At 39.4% G+C, this 21,435-nt stretch overlaps 1 protein-coding gene and 1 long non-coding RNA gene across 6 annotated transcripts in view; one reads left to right on the forward strand and one right to left on the reverse strand.

The window, feature by feature from the left end:
• Nucleotides 1–3,140: 3,140 nt before the first annotated feature.
• Nucleotides 3,141–21,435, reverse strand: part of LOC124064371 (dynein axonemal heavy chain 11) — a 38,193-nt gene continuing 19,898 nt past the window's right edge. For 2 of the 5 annotated variants that reach the window (XM_046398779.1, XM_046398775.1), the window contains 31 exons: nt 20,953–21,115; nt 20,362–20,485; nt 20,025–20,167; nt 18,708–18,869; nt 16,514–16,747; nt 16,227–16,373; nt 16,002–16,115; nt 15,771–15,914; nt 14,828–15,010; nt 14,603–14,704; nt 14,364–14,498; nt 12,982–13,155; nt 12,617–12,852; nt 12,365–12,487; nt 9,895–10,099; nt 9,593–9,757; nt 9,240–9,380; nt 8,773–8,943; nt 8,223–8,345; nt 7,910–8,103; nt 7,679–7,827; nt 7,473–7,600; nt 6,895–7,122; nt 6,606–6,797; nt 5,498–5,626; nt 4,883–5,125; nt 4,614–4,796; nt 4,411–4,526; nt 4,067–4,179; nt 3,839–3,979; nt 3,141–3,689 (listed from right to left, as the gene is read on the reverse strand). In XM_046398779.1, the coding sequence (XP_046254735.1) occupies nt 3,442–3,689; nt 3,839–3,979; nt 4,067–4,179; nt 4,411–4,526; nt 4,614–4,796; nt 4,883–5,125; nt 5,498–5,626; nt 6,606–6,797; nt 6,895–7,122; nt 7,473–7,600; nt 7,679–7,827; nt 7,910–8,103; nt 8,223–8,345; nt 8,773–8,943; nt 9,240–9,380; nt 9,593–9,757; nt 9,895–10,099; nt 12,365–12,487; nt 12,617–12,852; nt 12,982–13,155; nt 14,364–14,498; nt 14,603–14,704; nt 14,828–15,010; nt 15,771–15,914; nt 16,002–16,115; nt 16,227–16,373; nt 16,514–16,747; nt 18,708–18,869; nt 20,025–20,167; nt 20,362–20,485; nt 20,953–21,115 (5,053 nt within the window). In that variant the 3' untranslated portion in view covers nt 3,141–3,441. Of the gene's footprint in view, nt 3,690–3,838; nt 3,980–4,066; nt 4,180–4,410; nt 4,527–4,613; nt 4,797–4,882; nt 5,126–5,497; nt 5,627–6,605; nt 6,798–6,894; nt 7,123–7,472; nt 7,601–7,678; nt 7,828–7,909; nt 8,104–8,222; nt 8,346–8,772; nt 8,944–9,239; nt 9,381–9,592; nt 9,758–9,894; nt 10,100–12,364; nt 12,488–12,616; nt 12,853–12,981; nt 13,156–14,363; nt 14,499–14,602; nt 14,705–14,827; nt 15,011–15,770; nt 15,915–16,001; nt 16,116–16,226; nt 16,374–16,513; nt 16,748–17,023; nt 17,848–18,131; nt 18,672–18,707; nt 18,870–20,024; nt 20,168–20,361; nt 20,486–20,952; nt 21,116–21,435 lie in introns of those variants that run through there. The other 3 variants (XM_046398776.1, XM_046398777.1, XM_046398778.1) reach the window with 3 other exon arrangements.
• On the forward strand, nt 11,190–12,769 carry LOC124064380. The gene is made up of 3 exons (XR_006844256.1): nt 11,190–11,309; nt 12,191–12,278; nt 12,631–12,769. It is a non-coding gene; the product is annotated as an uncharacterized LOC124064380 (long non-coding RNA).

The raw sequence follows: 21,435 nt of genomic DNA on the forward strand, positions 1-21,435 counted from the left end.
TAAATTAGACCGGTGACTCACAACAACCCATGATAATCCTCCCTCTGAACTGCCTTCTAGTGAAATCAAATATTGCTCAGCTTCGTTACGGAGCTACAACTGATCTCTTGTATCCTCTGTAAATGTATGGAGACTGTAGAAGAAAAATGACTGTCCATATACGTAAAGAGCAATAGCAAAATCAAGTACTACAGCACCTTCTGGACAAAAAAAAAAAAAAAAAAAAGTAAAAAAGTAGAACAAAGAGGAAGAAAAAAAGAAGTCTTTCATTCATGTACAGTGTGTAGTAACATTATACAATGATATAATGTGTCATCAGAAGATACAGTATTTATTCTTTAAATTGGTTCACTGAAGATTCTCAGCTTTTCCTTGAGGTTCAGCAAATTTATATAGGCCCTATGAAGTGTTGTAGATGGAATCTGCTTTATATTCTTGAGCTTTAATTTGCATATTTTTGAGTTTTAAGCCCACAGTGAACATGGAGACAACATGCCTCAACAGTATCTATCTTATTTTGAATTTATATCATCAAGAATGTACAGTTGATTTCTGTTTATACTGTATATATGTGTTGAAACTCTGGAGCAGGATATTTATTTCAAAGTTATTTATTTGTTCTATAGATATTCAGTTTGATTTTATGATTTTATTTTTTTTGTACGAACTGTTTTGGATGGTCTGCATGATATGGCAAACCATGGACTGACCACCAGTGTCGTTTGTGCATGCAATAAAGTATTTTTCATCATCGTGACTTGCTTACTGTGAAAGTTAAACATTTTAACAGCAGTACAACCATAAGTCATTGATTAGAGAGTGTATATAAGATTATACTGTTACTTACAAATGCATTTACAATGGTGTCAATGAGAAACCAGCACATTACCAAACATACAAGATAAACTACTACTCTGATCAATTATATTTAAAGCAAACAATTGATAGTATTAATAACAAGTGTATTAAGGAAATGACAGACAACAGACATTGAAAAGACGTATCCTTTGGCTGCAGGAAAGTGATAACATGCTCACAAACGCAGGCCCTCGAAGGCACAATATAAAGGCACGGACTGGCAACTAGCCTGCACCGTGTGTGTTTCAAGCTGGGCACCGAGCATATCGCACTGTCTCATTTTTCATTATTTAAAGGTTCCCGTCCATTTTAAATATATGCACAATCATCCATCAACATTAAATAGGTTCATCTGCCCTCTAATTTAATACGAGAACATCTCAGTCTCCAGTGAAGATTCACTGCCTCCATGTGGCTGCAAAAGGCTACTGACAGTTCAGTTTTTACCAACTAGAAGAACAACATTTTGAAAACTTCAAGGAAATGTCCTGGGGCCCCATAAGGTTTGAGGTTATTTAGTCTTGACTTTATTTTTTGGCATATGTTTTGAATATGGCACATTTTACTAAATAATTTTGTGTTTAAAAAAAGATACCACTGTGAAATTAATATGGGTGTTCATTTTTGCAATGGGTCCCTCTAGTGGTCCTGATGATCCAAAATTGTTTTTAAGTAGGATCACGCTATTCCTGAATTGTACACTGATTTTGGTCATATTTTTCATTAATTTATACTGTAGTATTATAAGACACTAGTCTTATATTTTGTCAGAAATTAAAATATAATAGTCACTGCACAATGTTTCATTTGATGAGAGCCTGCTTCTTCATGTGGCTTACAAATGCTAAAAATATGATCTTTGCTAAAGTGTTGGTACAAAAGAACCCCATCAGTACACAATGTGTTTCTCGGGCACTGTGAGGCGGAGGTGTGACCCAGATGCCCTTGCTGACTTTAACCAGGTGTCCTTCTTGGCCTTTTAACATGACTATCTGTGGCACGACCCCTGCTGCGCCAGGCCTTGTACCCTGCCATTTCCTCCCAAACACCGCAAGGCACTGTATCATTTCCATGTCACCAAATGACTGGCTAGCTGCTGTGGTGTGCTAATGAGAGGAAGAGAGAGCAGACGAACAGAAACTACAGGAAGACTGGTTCTTCATTTCCCCCATGCAATACAATACACAGAATCAAACCACCATCCTCCATTTGTCTGTCTGCAGCCACTTTGGCTACAGGGAGAAATTAAGAGCAACACAGCAGTTATTAGTGTTGGAGAAAATCTCATTTGAGGAGATAAGAGCGCTCATTTCTATCCAACAGATCTGTGCGATTCAGTGGCTGTAATTTGGACATCATCATGTCACTTGTTTATCTTAGCAGATAATATCGCACCCGTCCTGTTTCTTCCTGAGCATATTAATATCATAAAGCTCCTACTCTTGAAGACAAATAAGCTTGTTCTGAATAATAAATGCAGCACATTATTCATTTAGCAGTTATATCCCCCTTTCATGGCTGCTCAAAATTCCCTCCAAGCACCAAGCAGTACTTTGTGTTGTTATGTTATGTTAATATTTTTCTTATTAAGCTGCATGATCTCAATCTTGATTCTGGAGATCAAGCAATATTTCGGTGTTTTGCTAACTTTAAAGCAAATCATCTTATGTACTACTCCTTCAGTATATCGGCATAATCACAAGTTAATCTGAACATCTTCTCAGGCTTCAATTAACCTCAATTAAATCAGTTTGAAAAGATAACATTTGAGATAAGATGACTGTGTTCCCTCAGACTCTTTCAAAGGTTTTATTTAGCCCATATAAAGTTAATCAGATGCTAACAGAGAGTGTAGACAGATAAAGGATGGGTAATCTAATGTGTTGCCTTCTCAGAGAAAGCTATCAGTGTCTTTGAATAGGTTAGTCCAACAGGCCCGGGTGAATGAATTACACTAGTCTGTTAGTATTCTGCCTCCGCCGTACAAAAGGTCAATGTCAAATGCAGCTCATTTAAAAGTCAATAGCGACCATGCACATCATCTCCTGGGAATTCTGTCCGGGAACCCTCCAGACGCCATTGTGTATCATTCAGTTAGTAGAGGGCAGCCAAAGAGCTTTTCTAATCTTGACCTTCCAATAAAATATGCTCCCTATCCAGAATTACATGGTCTAAAATGGAGACCATAAGCTCCCAACAAATCATGCCCAGACTGAAACATCTCAAGGGAGACGTTCAACATTGTTGGACACAGACACAACAGGTTCAGCACCGGCCAAACATGCATCTGCACCTCTTTATTTTCATTATCTTTAAATCTAAAATATTAACACAATCATACACTGAAACATCAGTTTGCCATGTATGAACTAAAATGCATTCAAAAGTAATGCAAGATTAGAAGAGTAAATGCGTGTCAGCAGTATCAGTTCTTATATTAAAACATGATATAAAATAGCTAAATGATCGCAATACATTTTTCAACACTGTCTCAACGGAAGAATAAACCTCCTCTTTAAAATAAAAATATATATATATATTTTAAACACTGTTTGCAGACACTATATAATACTGTACTGTGTCTCACACGGACAGCAACAGTGCCACTCCAGCTACAATCCACTTGGCAGGAGGCTGTTTGGTTCGGAGGTGGAGGCTCCACACATATGTGGGCCCGCGTTGCTTAGTGCGGTATACCGGGCACTCGTAAGTATTCTTGAGCTCCTGCTCCTCTGCAGGCATGGCTCTAACATACAGCACTGGCATGGCAGAGGTCAGATCCCTCAAAACCGCCTCGGAGATGACTCCAGACTGAGTGTCCCAGCGTGCTCCTAAAAGGACAAAAGGACATGGGGTGCAGTGGGTTTGATGGGCGGTACATACAAATATGCTTATTTTACCAAAACATCGACTGTCAAAATCTATGTAACTTAATTTAGCAAAGCAGGATGTATTGGAGGGATGTTTGAATAATTCTGACCTTCCATGAAGAGTCCATGGATATAGGCCCCCTCCCGTGGTGGATGTCCAAAGTCATCTTTCATCTTCTTTGTTACATCCACAGTCAGAGTAATCTTGTCCAGGGGCCACTGATTCTTACGAGCGATGCTTTGCAGCACAGCTTGAAAAAACAGTCTATATGTTAATATTTCCGGTACATATGTCATCTAAACAATATGACTTATTGGTTTTGAAATTGTGACCTCACCAGTGAGGAAAGACTGTGGGTTGAAAAGCCCTGAAAGCCAAACAACTGCAGGAAGAACTAAGTCTTGAGTCCAGCTGTCGAGCTCTCTACAACTACACATTAGATCACTAAACCTTTAAGAAAAAAATAAAGTAATTAAAAACATGGTATATCCTTGTTTGAAGTCTTTGCAATGTGTCTGCAAAGGTAACCTTAATACTGGCTTCATGTTCAAAGACATTTCTTAGACAATCACTGACCATTCAGTGAGTCAGTGGTAAACATAACAAAGGGCATAATGAAAAGGAAATAATAAAGACCATGTTCAGCGAAAAAAAAAAGTATCATTAGCAAGAAACGGTTACCACTGTGCCAGCGTTTTAGTTGAGGGGTAAGCCAATCTTGCCCAGGAATCTGGGACAGACTCAGTGAACAGGGCTGACTGCAGACTCTCCAAACTGGAGGAGAGGGTGAGTTCTCCCTGTGGACCAAAAAGAAATCCTCATTAATCCAACAGCATCTTCATGTTGAGTGTTTTTTATTTAGTATATATCAGAGAAGGCTGTACCTTTAGGCCAAGGTCCAACTCAGTAAGGGATTTCCTTATTTCTGCTAGCAGAACATTCATGCGCTCACACTCCTGGAAGCAGACTAAAATGTAGGGGCTTCGCTGTGTCGTTTTTGTGATTATCTCTGTCATGTTATACTCCTCAGGGAGCTTGTCTAGGATATCTTCAATGACAGACTTGACCTGACAAATACAATATACACGGTTAGGTTATTTATCTAGGTAGGTCATTGTATTAAAAGTAATAAGGGTTTATTCTGCATCTACACCTTCTCTTCTGTGGTCTGAGCAGCCCCCTCTCCTGCGGTGGAGTCCTGTGGCTGCAGTTCAAGCAGAGTCCTCAAGAGGTTGTCTGAGGTGACGGTAAGGCACTCGAGTTCAGAATTTGGATGTAGACCATACAGAGTGGGGTTCTCAGATGGAAGATGCCCATCAACGTAACTGTGGTAACCACTGTAGTCCATGAAAGGTGGGGCCAGGAACTCAGGACACAGAAAGAGCTCCCCTTCAAACTGTGAATTGAAAATTTAGGAATGCTAAGATGAAAACACATAGTGCATAGCTCACTACCTAATGTACAGCAAAACAGGCAGAGAGGTAGCATGACCAAAGTGAGGGTGGCAAAGACTTTATTGCAGTTTAGATTTACATCCCAAGAGGGCACCCTTTACTTTATCAACTACACCAAGAATTTCAAAAACAGCTTTGTAGATTTTCTTGACAATTTGACACAGTAAAACTGAGTGCAACCAGACTTTGCGTGAAAATCCAACGAAATTAATTTTGAAATCTTGAAATATATGCAATTAAACCAGTTTAAATTAACCTATTTTAGGGAAAAATTAAGAGATTCCTCCTACAAGGGAACAAGAACACTGACTTACCATTTTTGGATGCATGAACTCCTGCAGATATGTCTTACACAATCTTCTATCCCAGTCATCAGTGATGTGTCCTCCATACATGATCTCACCAAAAATATAACACAAGTCCTGCCAGGGCACCTGCATGGACTACAATAAATATGGTCTGTAGACTGATACGACAACACAAATATAAGGAAAATATGCAGTATTAAAATAATTAGGAGGATGTTAAAATTATTTCCATCAGTATTATTTCAGGATCATCTCATTTTTTTCAGCATATTATTTTTTCTCCATAATTCCAGTCCTCACTGGCACTTCAAGCAGTAACTCTAAGAGCTCTTGTAATCTTGAATAAGGTAGTGAAATATAACAAAATTACGTTTCTTTACACACACTGATCTAATGTATGACAGAAGCGTCTTTTTCTCAGCGGGAGATTGTGATCTGTGAGGGTGAAGGAGGAAGAAAAGAACCTGTGATTCATAACAAATTACAAAAGCTGGAGGTTCACAATCATTTGTACCTGTATTGTTTTGCAAATTGCTTCCTTCATCAGCTCTAATTGCAGTGATCACTTATGTAGCGTTGTGAACTGTCACATTGGCTGCATGTAATTACATTTAGGATTACGCTTCATTGCCCTCCTAATGAATTCTCTGTATACGCACATACAGGTTACTGTTTGGTTAACATAATGAAGGACATTCGTTTTTGGAGGGCAGAATACCTAGGAGACATAATTGGTTGTGACCAGAGTAATAGGAGTTCTAAGAGAAATGCATTAGGAGCTGTGAGGGGTGCAGCACCCTGAGAATGGATTTTTTTCTCTTCATGAAATAAAGCTAAATTATATGTTGCCTGTTCATGGTTATAAAAGAAGAAATGTGAAAGAAATGCCAGAACGAACATTTTTCACAAATTCAATAAGTAATTGGGTAGACTGTACTGTAATTCAACATCCCTGTCCGACAATAATTTCACTGCAAACACCATTATCATTATAAATTTGCACAACTTAAGAGGATAGCAGCAAAAATTGAAGTTTTATCAATATCAACAAAAATATGAATAAAATGTAAATAAAAAAAAATGTTCAGCTTTTAAAATTGTGGTTAAGAAATACTTTTGTGTTCGCCTCCAAGTAGTTGTACAAGACACTGGCTGAGATGGTGAGGTCCCCAGTGCTGAAGGGGTAGTGCTGGTTCCACCCTTGGGGGCCAAATTTACGACGCTCCGTAACACATGCATGAAAGAAGCAGAGGGAGAAGAACATGGAGTTGAACTCCTGTTCTCTGGAACACATATCTAGTGTGTCCTAAAAAGGTAGTGAATGAACAATAAGTTAATTAATTAATGTCATTAATGATTTTTTTTCTTTTTTTTTTTTAAATTATGTAAAATTTGCACCACACCTGACTGAAGTTGTTGAGGGCTGAATGCAGACTGGCATTCATGCCAGTGGGGGGCTCACTGGTGATTTTGACAGCATTCTCCAGTATGCCTCTGGGGATAACATGCTGCTCAGGGCTTAATGATGGTTCCCCAGTGATGAACACCTTGTAGTCTGGGTGACTGTCCACTGCTGCTATTTCCAGAAGTTCATCAAGAGAGGGCAGCCAGCGAGCCACCAGGTGTACATTCTGAACAAGTAACATTTCAAAAAGATTACAAAAATGTTAGGAAAATTACATTTTAGGATGATGACATGCTTTTTCTATGTAGTATGTTTGTGGTCATTTGTGAAATATTCAGCTCAGTTCCTGAATTACTAAGAAAACCTTCAGTGACTTACTTGGCTGCAGGTTTCTCCTGTTTAGAGGAGGCATTTGTGGAGCTGGTCGAGCCAATTATGGTTTTTATTGAACCAAATTGAGTTTATTTCTCTTGCGCATGGGGTGAGATGAGATCATTAGGTGCCCAACAGACGTGTTGGAAGAGTAAGCCTGGAGGCACTACAGTAGCCTAGTCACTGAATAGAAATGCTTCCTACCTGCAAAATGACCCAGTGTCCCTGTTTAGAGGCATTCTTCACAACCCTCTCAGCTACTTCCTCTTGCCCCTGTCCCAGGGATATGTTATGCAAAGTGCCCTGGTCAATGGAAAATCCCAGCTTCAATCCTGCACAGAGAAAATGTTTACAGTATTTCTCCCTAATGAGTGATGCAGGCTGCGCAACAGCAAAATTACTTGTAGTACCTAGCTTCTCTACATCTTTGAGTGGATCCACTCCTGGTGACAGGATGAAGAACACAGGGTTTGATGGGCCACTATCCTCATACAACTTGTCAAATTCCAGCCTGGCAGCCTCCACATATTTTGTTCCCATACTTTTCTCCACAAAGTTCCTGCCAGGAAATGTTGCCAAAAGCTTAGTGATGTACAGAACTTAGAAATATGAATGTGGATTGAATGTGGTCATTTACCTACCTCAGTGAATAGGTCATCCTATCAGGGCGAAGTGCTCGGAGGATAATGAGCTTCTGAAGGGGGCTTTTATTCTTCCAGTCCTGGGGAAGTCTTTCCTTTTCAGGACAACTGGATTCAACAATCTTCCTCCAACGCTTTGGTGAGCTTTCCACATCTCTGTCAAGTCCACTGAAATTCTCCATTGTAGAAAGTGTCTACATCCCAATAACAGATACTGTAAGACCTCTCTAAGTGGTGGAAATTGAATGTACATGTAGTGAAACAACAATGAAAATGTGGCCATTTACACAAATGTTAACAGCCTAGACTGTACCTTAATGGCTCCCCAGGCATGTGCAGAGAGGAAGGACACAGGACTAACTCTGCTAGCTTCCACAGGGAAACGCAGTAGGAAGTCAAACTCGTGAGCATCAATCAGGCCCTGCTTGAGCAGAATCTGAGGGGAAGAACCAAGAGCAGTTTGTAATGATCTATGCTTTATTGATCTGTTTTCAATCATCATCCATGACAGTTGAAAACTGCAAGAAACCTCTGGGAAAGGCATTTGACAAACTCATACAGGCTGAATCAGTTCCCCTGAATGTGAAAAAGCCACATGAAGGACAGCCTTCAGAGCAGCACAGTTTCTAAGATGAAACCAGTTGGCGCAATGACAGATAATTGCATTATGCCATCAGAACCAACCCCCTTGTCAGAACCAACTGTCTGAACAGCAGCCACGGGGGAAGGTGTGAAAGGTAATCAATAGCAGCGTATGGTCCTGGTGACTGCTTTTAATTGAAGTTAATGTGGGGGCAGAAAAGTACTTTGATTGATGAGGATGACAGGAGGCCCCACCTTTGAGGCGGCCCAGAGTCCCTCACCTGGAAGGCAGTATGTGACAAGAAGGTTAACTTGTCTCTCTCAAACAGGCCCTGGCTGGTGTACAGGAATACAGAATATGTGATGGCCTCAGTGAGGGTGTGCACTCGGGTCCTCACATCCTCGTCCCATTCTGCACGCTCCATTGCTTTGTTAAACACTGAGTTAAAGGTCTGGAGTACAAGCAAAAGAAGGACAGTGCTCTCATAAGGAATACATACATACAGCCATGACCAGCTAAACAGAAAAACTTAAAACTTTGATATAAAAGCAAACATTTAAGGTAATCTGTACAGAACTATGCCTAAGTAATATTAATCATCAGGAGAAACAGAAATTACAAACTGGATTATAATAAAAAAAATATATATATTATTATAATAATATCCAACAGTCAAAGAGGATTGTTTCAAAAACCGCAAAAGATGATGCGTGTTCCCTGAGAGCACTTCAAGGCTAAAGGTTTCACCTTGAGAGAAAACTGGTACATGAGGTTAATCTTGCTGAGGTCACTGATGATGAAGAAGAGGAGTGAAGCTCTTTCAGCTGCTGGGCGGTATAGTTCTCGGGCCTCGTTGATCTTTGTCTCATTCTCTCTGGCCTCCACCACCTGCGTGTTCCAATTGCACAAAATGAGCTATTAGGCTCTCAGTCATGCTCCAAAACACTCTCATTACACATATTCCTAACTACAAATCATTTGCAGGTAATACAATAAAATGAGGTGCTTGCTGTGTGACATTCAAAAACACTTTAGTGCCAAAAAAAACAATGGAGTACAGTGGGAGAACTGAAAGAAACCCGTCGGTGTAATAACCTCACCTTGCACTGAACATGAGTGGCTGTGGTCTTGGTGTTTTCAAGTTGCTCCACCAGAGATATGTCACCCAAAAAATTACCACAGGCTTCAGAGAGACGATTCAACAGGTCATCCTCCAGCCTCTTGAGCTCAATCTTAAAGTGGTTCTGCTGTGTGGTAAGCTCAATCTTGGGAAACGTGTACATAATTCAGGTTTTACTGTTTTGGTATTATAGACTGATGTCTTTCTCACAAAATTGCTCATGAAAATGTTTTACTGTAGGTGTAACGGTCTCTATCTTTCATGAAAGGAATGCTGACTCACCTTTAGGGCTTCCAGGTCGGGCCTTTCCTGGGACACTACCTGTCCCAGCAGCTGCTCCTCCAGACCCACAGGAGTCACTGTGAAGTTGATGAGGGTGGTCTGGGCTTGGAGCTCAGGAGGGAAATGTGGATTGGCCAACTTGGTGTGGATAATGAGTTGAAAGTTACTGTGGTATTCACATTCCTTTCCTCCAATTTGAATGTACCTGGATAACAGCAGAGCGTAAGTTTGCAAAATTAGCTGCTTTGTTGTTATATTCTTTAAGGAATTACAAACTCAAGGCCAACCTACTTGATTTGTCTTGAACCATATGAAAATATCTTCATCTTCAAAAAATAAGCATTTATGTGATTTTAGATCCACCTCAAACTACAAGCAAAAACTTCTGAAAAAGCTAGTCGATGGAATTTGAGTTCAGATTGTTTTTTCAAATTTCTGAGGCGAAGAGGGAACGTTTATAAAAAGTGAAGTATCTATCTTTGAATTTACTGTTTACAAATTAACATTTGCTAAAAAAAAATAATAATTAAAAAGTAAAAAAGTAATTATTTATTTCTGCTTGACAAGAACAAATAAAGTAATTGCAAAAATTAACGGCAACCTATCAAGTTATAAAGTGAAAAGTTGATGATGATTAGATGACGACTCGATGATAGAAGGAGAGCACTGGTGACATTATTAAAGGACAGGATTTTAAATTAATTTAAACAATAAAAAAAGAACAATAATGATAATGATGATGATGATGATGGTGATCCCATTTAAACTGAGGCAGTGGAAGCCTTGTGTATCTTGCGAGTTATTTTTGTCCCTATGCATCTGGGCCCATTGACTTCATCAGTGGAAAGAACTTCGCTCTGGCTCCAAATGTCACTTGCACTGTAGACAAATAATCTTGAAAAAATATGAAAGATTGCCACCACAGCAGCCAATATTTATCTGTTCCTGCATTTCAATTAAATTAGCACTGGCTTGACGAACCTGGTGGCTTTTCATTTTTCTCTAATTACCCCCTTGGATGTCAGGCAAGGCCCCAATTTTACGGCACAGGTTCCTCATGGCCTGGGTCTGGTTCAACTCTATATCTTCACAAGCCAGAATTAATGTACTATTGATAGAACCATTACTCCACCAAATTAAAGTCCTTGCTGATGGATTGGCTTGTAGTCTTCCGTCAGCCATGAAAGGAATAATTAGTATTCATTACTTCACACTCTACAACATTCCAATTATTAATGAACTTCAGCTGTGGATCCCTACCAGATCCATCATTGCTGCCCCTGCAGGTTGTATTAATCATCGACAGAAACAAGTGTGTGGGTCATCTAGAAGGGATAAACTTATAATCAGATTTACTATGATGAATTGTTACGTCTGGGCAGACAGGACTTCAGAAAAAGTTCAATGAACGTGCGGTGAGATATTCAATATTTGTGGTCATGAATAGATCAGATTTTTAAGAGGGGAAGTCAAAGCAGAATGTCAGTTTGTGGTATGTTCTATTTATTTCCCATTAAAGAAATTTGCAGAATTTTGCCTGAAGAGGATAACTGGTGACTGAACAAAAGTAAATACAGAGCAGTGGATTGCAGTGGGCAGCAAAGGTCATGTTTAAAAATCTTACAGATTTACCAAATACAAGGTGTTTCAAACAAGTGTCAGTTTGGAGACCATGCATAAGTTAAATACAGTAAGAAAAGATTTTAGGTCAAGTAGCCCTTGTGATAAAACTTTGCTCACGATTAAATGACCCAAAATACCCATATATACCCTCACTACTTGACAATTAACATCACGTTATAATGCAAGATAATCCAGATGCAATGAGTTACCTTAGTGAATGTTAGGCTGCCGTAATGTTATTTCCAAATAAATGAATGCAGAAAAATGCCCCAAAAAATCACCCATCAGCGTTATGAAATGAGTGAAGCTGAATTAAATTTACCATGATGATGGAGGACCACTGAATTTAGCGCGTTTACATGGCATCTTGTTGTCGAAGACAGGATTCCTTATACATAACCATGACTGCCCTCAATTCAGCTTTTACACTGAGGCTCAGCTGTTCAATATTCATCACATTTAAAGAATATGAACACACAAATATACATCTATCACCCATCTTGAGGGCCCAATCAATATATTGGTCTCAGGGATTCAGAACACGCTCCACGAATTCATTTATAATCTAAGGAGTGGGCAAATAATAATGCGTTCAGTCATGTCTTACTGGTGTTTCAATGCTCAGTGAGATTCAACCATCTGGCAAATCTGCTCTTATTGTCTAACAACGCAGAGACATTTGGACGAGTGGTGGACATATTGAGTTGTGAAGCAACAGCCCCATGTTAAATAGCTTCTACAAAACAAAGAATTGACTGTTGGTATGTCATATATAATTTTTTTTTTTTTTTTTGTCTTTGACCCTGTACAACAATATGTAATGTAATGTTGCATTTTCAGTACCAACCTTCCTCTTTTGCTAGTATTTCTGCCCAGTAGAGGCTCCAGGACAGGGTCTACTTTTTCTGGCAAATTTTCTATCAGAACTGTGTCACCACAGGCAAGGGCTTGTTCAATCACATCTAAGTACCTGTTGAAAAAAAAAAAGAATAAAAAATAAATAAAAAGTATTTTCACATGCATGTTTTTATGGAATATTAGCACTCTTTAACATATTGAGATTAGACACAGCAAACTGAAAATTAACAGCCCTTCTCACCCCCCCTGTCCCAGCTGCACCACCCTAAGCTCTGGACCTAGTTGGTTTCGGATCCACTTGATGCCCTGCTGCTGTGGGTCAACGATGAGTGGCCAACGCTCACTGGTGGTCAGGATGACAGCGTTCTCAATGGACATCCTATCATTTGGCAGGCCCTGGTTATGCCAGGCAGCCACAGTGGCATCATCTGTAAGCATGAGGACTGGATCCAGGCCGTCTGTCAGGGGTACAGAGACCTGGAACAGAGACAGAGGAGTGATGTCACTCTAGTTGGAGCACTGGTAGTGGTAAGATGAGTTTCAGTTCACAGACTCTTCTGTGGATGTTTGTTCTTTACTTTCTTAAATGAGGTACTGTGGCCTTACCTGCTGAGACTGAAGAAAAGGGATCCATGCGTTCTGAAGGAGGTCCACACGATACTGTCTGGTAAAGTAACCCATGTACGAGACGAATGCCGATGTGATGAGAACATCACCACACAGGGTTTTCTGTTGCTTTTGATACTGAACAACTGCCTGGGACCAGCGCTCCTTCTCTGACTGAAAGACACACAGACAATCTCCTAGCTCATCCGAAGACAGCTTAGCTCTACATGTACACACTGGCCAACTTCCCACTCAATTTATTGTAAAAACTAAGAAGATGTAAACAATAAAGCATACAATTGCAATTCCTTAAAATAGCATTGGAAGTTTTGCTGTAGATTCTCTCAGCATCAATTCAGCATTAATTTAAGCCTTCAATACCAAGACTGTGACAGCAGTACAACAATAAATCATGCATGGTATTTTCTTACAAGGGGCTGTGGATCTAGAATATGTCACATAATAAATTCTCAGACAGTTAAAAATCACTATAATTTTACTCTAATGTATTATGGATTGCCTGTAATATCACTCAGTCTGGGGTGAGACATTGTTAATTTCCAACAGCTGTTGAGGCTTTGAGGTAAGTTAATGATTAAATATAGACGGCCTGATTTATTAGTCTCAACACTATTGCTTCCAGGTCAATGCCATAAAGACAAAACATTTGTCTTGATATGCTTAAAAGCCAAGCTGTTCCATGCAAACCACATTTATTTTCTGGAATAAGAAAGTCGAACTTACAAAATGGCTATTGAAATGGCCATATTTTATTTCATATTAGCAGCCATAAAGATAACAGATACTGTAGTCTGACAAAGGAATGTGTAAGAATGCAAAAGAGCTGAATATAATATTAAACAAATGATATAAGCAGCACTTGTCATTTATGTATTTCCCTTTCCCTTGATATTTTTTCTGTGTGTTAAAAAATTCTGGAGGGAATAATTATACACACACACACACAGCTTATACAGTATAAATAATAAGTACCCAAATTCTGTACACACAAAACCCGTCTACTGCACCAACTAAGAGCAGTGTTAGTGCAGCTTTCTCGTTGTCTCTTCCTCTCTCCATTTGGAAACTGTTCAGCCAGCCAGCTGCCCAGTTCAGCCATGCGTTTTCTGCGGTCCACCCTCTCTACCTGTCTCACAAGTTCCCAGTATGCTACTGGGCCAGGCTGTAAAATCTCCCTCTGCCCGATCTACTCACACAACTGTCAGGCTATCTTGCCAGGACATAACAACTTCTAGTCCAGATTACTGATGCAATTCGATTACCAGCACCTCTCCATGCATACCTCCGGCAAATTGACAGTTTGCTTTATGCCAGGTTGCCTTGAGTGCCACCAACAAACTCCTCTGTCTCTCCTTGTTTACCTCTAAGCCCTTGACTAGTCGGTTGGCCAGCTCTATGGTCTGGTGAGTACGCGTCACCTCCTCCTGACAACTGATTTTCTCAGCTGTAGCCTTTTCAAACTGAGCTGTAAAGCTCTGGAGGCTGGCATCAAGATCCTAATGAAACAAACCAAAGGAAGGCATGGAAATTAGAAACCATTACGAAAATGCAGCTTTTATACTAAGTGACTTAATTATAATAATAATAACACTGCACTCACCATCAATTTCTTTTGAACTGCTAGCAGTCTGGCTGTTGCTATTTCTAGTTCTGCATTAGCTTGTGATAATGCATGCCTCTTTGGAATGACCTCACAATAAATCTAAAAAATAGAAGAAAATGAAAAACAAGGTTTTGCACTGAAAAACAAACCTTCTTGCAGAAAATACAAAAAAATGTATTGACATTTATTAGAACTACAACCCCTCCGAAAGCATTGCCTGACCTCATAGTATCTGACTATGTTAATAGTCCAGGCACAGAGACCAGCTGCAGCTGTAGATTTGGTTCGAACTAGATCAGGATGAAATTCTGGATTTCTCAGATACTCTTGTTTCACCACAGTCAAACAGGAGTCAGGGATGTGCTCCTTGTCATATGATACCAGGGCCTGCAGGAAATCATCCACCTGACGGACATTAACACAAAAACAGAAGATACATTAATACCGACACTGGCATTCTGGGCAGCAGTCAAAAATCAGTTGCTTTTATAACAAACAGGTCATAAATCAAATTTCCTTATAGGTCACAAATCAAAACAGTTTGAAAAAGAGACTTGTGTATGAATTACATTTCCTTAAAGTTAATAAGGATTGATACTAAAGATCTCACACAGACACTTTATGGTCATACTAAGAAGGTCTAACAGAGACAACATGAGTGTATTTAGATATGAATGTATAATATAATTTTCATTCCACTGTCATTTCTCTTTTTTCACCTGTTGCCCACCTATAGCAACACCATGTCAAGCAATAATATTGTTCTTTAGCCTTATGGTATGTTGTGGCTTTAATGTTTTTTTTCTTAAAATTGTATATGTAAGAGGCATCTTACAGAAATTAATCTAAATAAACTAATCAATACATCGAAAAAGCTACCATGTTTAAACAGCTAAAAAATGCTTTTGGGACAGAGAACAGATCCTTGTTTCATGCTAAATTTTACTCTTTTTAGAAAACATCCCTTTACACGTGCATTAATAAACACTCGAGGTTGAGAGTCAGATCAACACACTTGCTTCACTACTGAGTAAGCATATTCACACAGCCATTCAGCTGTAATGTGAGCAATGGGGAGATGCTGGGCAGGGCCAGGGTCAAGGCCCACACACAAATTAGATTGGCATTAATCAGGCAGATGTGATTGACATGATGACAGCTTAACCTTGCCCATGAAGGCCCGTGCCGCCTTCCAGCTCCGATCCTTAGGCACTCGACCGCGGGGAGCTAGCAGAACCATCACAGCTGCTGCAACATTGATCACCGCAGCTGGAGGGTTTGGAAAGGCCTTCAGCTCAGTAAGATTCACCTAAAGAACAATTATAAAAATGGCATATAATCCTTGCAATAACTAAATTTTAATTGAAATTTGGTCCAGATTGATAAAATGAAGCACCTTGTTGAGGGTGTGAAGTGCTGCTGTGGCAGCTGTCAGTGACGGCTCTGCCTTGGCTAGGTCATTTTCACAGTCTTTCTGTTTGACAGAGACTTGTGCTTGCATGACAGCAACCTGTACAAAGCAAACATAATGGATTAAATCACAAAAAGTGTTTGTAGTGAGTGGTGTGATATGGTGTGGTATATGTTCAAGTGGCATTAAAACGTATGTATGATATCTCACCTTTTGGGCCTCTACATCTGCAGCCTCTCTTTTGCTGCTAACCCTCTCAGTCTGCAGTCCAATCTTTGTAATTAGAGCCTCAATATTTTGTTTTTTAAAGGTCAGCTCAGCTTCTTGGGACGCCAATTTAGCTTTTAGATCCTCAACCTAAAACAGAGAAAAAATTATGGCACATGCTCCAATGTCAGGGAAATTTAGACACAAATACTACTCTTCATTTTCCTACCTCAACCTTGCACTTCAAACCCTAACATCAGTCTGCTACAATACATAATAACAATGTTTACCTGAGCAGCAGTGCTTTGGAGTTTTTGAAGCCCACTGTGAAGTCGGTTCATCTTGTGCTGGAGCTGAGCTCGACTCTTCTCCAGAAGGTTCCTGTACAGGGTGATTTGCTGGAGAAAGCTCTTGGGGGTGGTGTAATTGTACCTCTTCTCATTGCGCTGGTATTTTTCACTTGCCTGGTTGACACTGGTGTGAACGTAGGCCATGAAAAGACTGATGGATTCCTGGACGGCAGGCTGTAAAAATAAGCAGACAAGGGGGGAGAGGGGAGAACAGGGTGAGCTGGATTGAGTAGAGTTTAACATCCCCAACCTGATGGGGACTGAAATATTATCTTCATAAATTTTGAATTCATCTACAAGTTTTGCCATCTTACGTGGCTGGCCCTGACTTACTCAATCTGAAATTTAGGTGCAGCTAGCAGGAGTGATTAGTCTTTGAAACCTCTGTGAAAATAATGTATTTTGACCACTGACGTGCAGCTTGTAAAACATGCACACTGTTTACATTACCTCTGATGTCCTCCAACTTTCTCAACACTGTCTACGGTGGCTGTTGTACTACATTCCAAGTAGGTATTCATCATATGGTGCTCAATGGAACAGAGCCTCTATTAATCATATAGTTAGCGATCAATTAAAGCAAAAACAAATGAGCAGATAATAAAAGGATCAAACCTAACCATAACTCACAAAACACCATTGTTAATGATCATGAAGCCTGTCGGAAAAAAAAATCATTATTAATCAAGAGCTGACATTTTTTTTGACAAAGCATGCTGTGTTCAGTTGAGACGTGAAAGAAGTTCTCATTGATTGGCCTTGTGTAACAACTATTAGTGAGTTCTGCATTTCTAACTTTAAATAAATGATCATTTCATTTCTGGCTTCCCTGCCTCTTAATTAATGGCTTCCAATACGCAATAATGTCTCACATATGGTTTTGTTTCAACTTTTTGAAAATTTTGTTATTAATGTACATTAACTTACACGAACACAAAGTCCTTTCCTCATCCCCGGACATAGTTATTCTATATGTTCTCCTCTGAATAACCTTCTATTACTATAACTTCACAGCTACTAGGGTAGAAACTAATGATTATTGACGAATATTACTATTTTTATTATTTTTTTCAACTAAATGATTTGTCTATATACTGTCAGAAAATTGTGAAAAATGCCTTTTAAAATATCCCAGAGCCAAAGGGTCTCTCATCACATATCCTGTTTTGTCCTATACCCAATTTATGGATTTATTTAGTTTACTCTCATGTGTAACAAAACAAAAGGAATAAAATCTCCCATCTGATAAGCTGATACCAGCAAATGTTTGGCATTCTTGCATTAAAAATATTAAAATATTATTAAAAACAAGTATTCAATTATCAAAATAATCTCAATAGACTGATTGTCTAAACACTGCAGCTGTAACTACTAGCCCATGCTCAAATATTGCTCAGCTACAGCTGCTGCTACAACCATAACTGAACCTTGCCTCCAACCTCTGATCAGTGCCGTCTAGTGCTGTCTCTACAACTTTTATTTGCGTACTAATGCTCTAATAATAATACCACAGCTTCCTTTACAACATTACAGATACTACTTGGGCACAATTTCTTACAGCACATGAATATCCAAACATGCACAGATCTCCAGTGACACACAAACAGTGGAAAGCAATAGTCTGGCACATGTTCACATATGTGATGGCACTTCCTGGTTGTGACAGCTGTGCCTCCTTAGAGGGTCGTTATGTGCTTAATCACTCTTCTCCCATTAACATAAATGATTCTGGGTTGTGATCGTTCCACTACTATGATTGAAAACAATGATATGCCTGCACTCACTGCAAGTCTCCAGGCATGTGTTCAGCAATTTGTCAGCACCTCAGCAGAGAACTAATGATGAGGGATCTATGGAGACGTTAATCCAGCTGCACTGTCGTAATTAGAAGGTGTTCATTAAAGTCTAACTCAGTCTTCAATATTGGGGAAGGAGGATACCGTGCTGTATGTCACAACCATAGATGCATCTCTGACAGCCAATACTGTTATCTGTAATAATATTATATATATTATATATGCAGTTTACATATGCAGTGGAAAGCAGAGAGCCACAAAACAATCATTTCACTCAAAATGTGACCATTGGGAGGAGAGAAATTGTGAGATAAAGTTCTTTGGTTCAAATGCCTGACCTCAATGCCTTCAATCTCTTGGATGAACCTGTAGCTGACTGACTGCAGAGCTTCTGAGGTCCAAGGATGGAACCAATCAATGGTGGTGTACTGGATGAGAGCAGGGAATCGACGGGCCCTAACTCGAAGGGTACTGCCCACAGGTGACAAACACAGCACCACCTACAAAAAGAAGTGGGGATACAAAGAGTCAAGCTATACATAAACAGGTTTGCAAAAATCTCCCTACTTGAGCATGACAAGATACGCAGCGAAGAGCACATAAGACAATCACCACAGGTCATAGATATCACAGATGCATCCAAAAGAGAAACCAAAAAAAAGGAAATTGGCAGCCTTCTGTGCCCCCACTTTGATCAGCTTGGCATGTGGACAAGCAGCCACATTCCCAGTTGGCTGGAGCAGACGGTGACGCTACCAGAGGCCCTGGCTCAAAGACTAGCTGGATGGCATACATGTACACAAGAATCTCCTTCCTTTTAACCCCCCAGTTAATCTGGCTCTGTTATTTCAGCTTGTAAAACATATTAAACATCATTACACAGCAGCTGTGCTTTCAATTCTGTAGCTAGAACTTGTTAGGATTATGTGCTAGAGTTTCTCATTATTTATTGTTCTGACTGTCAGTTGTGAAGGCAAATTCAAGTGCTATCAAAATTCATTCAGTACAACACTGATGTCGTTGGCGTTTTCAGTTTGTGTCTGTCATTTTTATGTGTCCTTCACTTCATAAACTAAAAAGAGAATCGGAATTATTCTTATTAGTAAGCTAGTAAAAAAGCAAGCAGCCAACAGACTAGCTGTGGCTATAGTCAAATTTCTGTAGGTAATAAGTGCAGGTGGATGTTGCCCCCCAAAAAATATAATATATAATATAATCTATAAAAGAACCACCTTTTTAAGTGTGATTTTTTTTTTTTTTTACAAGAATAAAGGATAGTTCTACAGGATATATCAGTCACATGTTGCTGCTGTGGAAATTGAAAGCATTTGAAAGCAATTGAAAGTTTCAGAAACCCTTAAAAGCCCACTTTGGACAGGCACATTATTATGCTGGCTGAACTGAACAGAATCAGTGTTTTTATGCCTAAAATTGAAGCATTCCATAGTTACAAAGTTTCATCAAGTGACATCAATCAAACAGCAAGCTGCTGACAGAACAGAAAGCAGTTCACCTAGGCATGATCTCAGAATAGCAGATAACTGAATACATTTTCAAAACAAAATCTACTGAGGTTAAAGATCAGTTAAATAGTACGTGTATTTCTTTTAGGGTTAACTATAATGTGCTCAGAGAGAAAATTTGAAAGACTAGACCGTGAGGTGTCGGTAAACTCGGTCAGTAAAGAATCTCCAGCAGTTCTCTCTGTTGTCCAGCTCTCCGAGGGCTCGGACCTCAGTTCTCACATTCGAGACAATACCTTCAATCTCCTCCTCGCTGAAGAGCTCAGGAATTTCTCCTGGAAGGAAAGGCACAGTCACACTCTCAGACTGATAAGTTGCAGTGAATAGATTCAGCATGACTTCAAAGACTGAGTAAGTTTGAGTAACTGATGATATACATTAATGAAGACAATTCTACAGTTCAGCAAGCCTGTTCTCTAAGACAGACACAGCTGAAACATGGTATGATTATTATGGATTTTGATCTGACCTGATGCCAGTAAGTCATTAATAATGACCAGAAACCGCTCATCAGGTATCTGTGCATCAGTCAGGAGCAGAGTCACACGCTGGTTCTTTACTCCAGTCTTGACAAACAAGCCTGCCAGATCCATCTATAGAAAACCACACATGCCATAAAGGGACACCGACTGTACAATGGTCACACTGATATAGAGTCCATTAATTTATTTAAAATCGGTGAACAACAATCAATGGGACAGCACAAGTCCCATGATAACACTTTGATTTTTTAAAGAGGCTATTAAATGATTAAATTGACAAACTTGCTTCATCAATGAGATATTGAAACATTTCCCAGTGGCTTTAAATAGTATCTGACAAGTATTTCCTGGGTCAGTGGGGAACACAACTCAATTACATCAATATCCTGCATGCAGTCAGAAGGAAAATTGATCAAGAAAATCCTTTTGTGAAAAGAAGCTTTGATTTATGTGAATTGTGAATCGTGAAGGATTGTACCTACAAGCAGGTCACATAGAGCTCATACACTTTCATAGGTGTCTATCTAGATAATACTGTGCTTGATTTTCTGTTACCTGTTAATGACCACAGTGTTTACCTTGAGGTCCTGGATACTATAACCCTTACTCAGAGTGATTTGGAAGACGTCCACAGAGGATATGTAGGCAGCCAGACGAGTCAGACTCTGCTTCCCACTGCCCCCGACCCCAACCAGTAAGCCATGACCCCTTGGAGACTCCAGGATACGACTGATGCGACAACTGGTCACAACACAATCTTTGTTATGCCAAGAAAGAGCTCCATCCAGTCAAATGATTAGACATCTTGATATGTAGTATCTACAGCCACATTATGGCTTTTAACATATGTCAGTACGTCATTAACATCATATTAACCTTCCTTCCTGCCACAAAATAGCATGATTGTACATCATGACATTATGCTTTTATGTTCATGTGCATATTGTGACTTAGTTTTATTTCATTTTTTTGTCCTGTGTTTTATTATTATCAATAGCTATTAATTTTAGGTGCCAAATACTTCAGGAAAAAATTTTATTCAGTTTACGATGATTCTGAAT

This window comes from Scatophagus argus, chromosome 9 (assembly GCF_020382885.2).
Source record: "Scatophagus argus isolate fScaArg1 chromosome 9, fScaArg1.pri, whole genome shotgun sequence".
Classification (NCBI taxonomy): domain Eukaryota; kingdom Metazoa; phylum Chordata; class Actinopteri; family Scatophagidae; genus Scatophagus; species Scatophagus argus.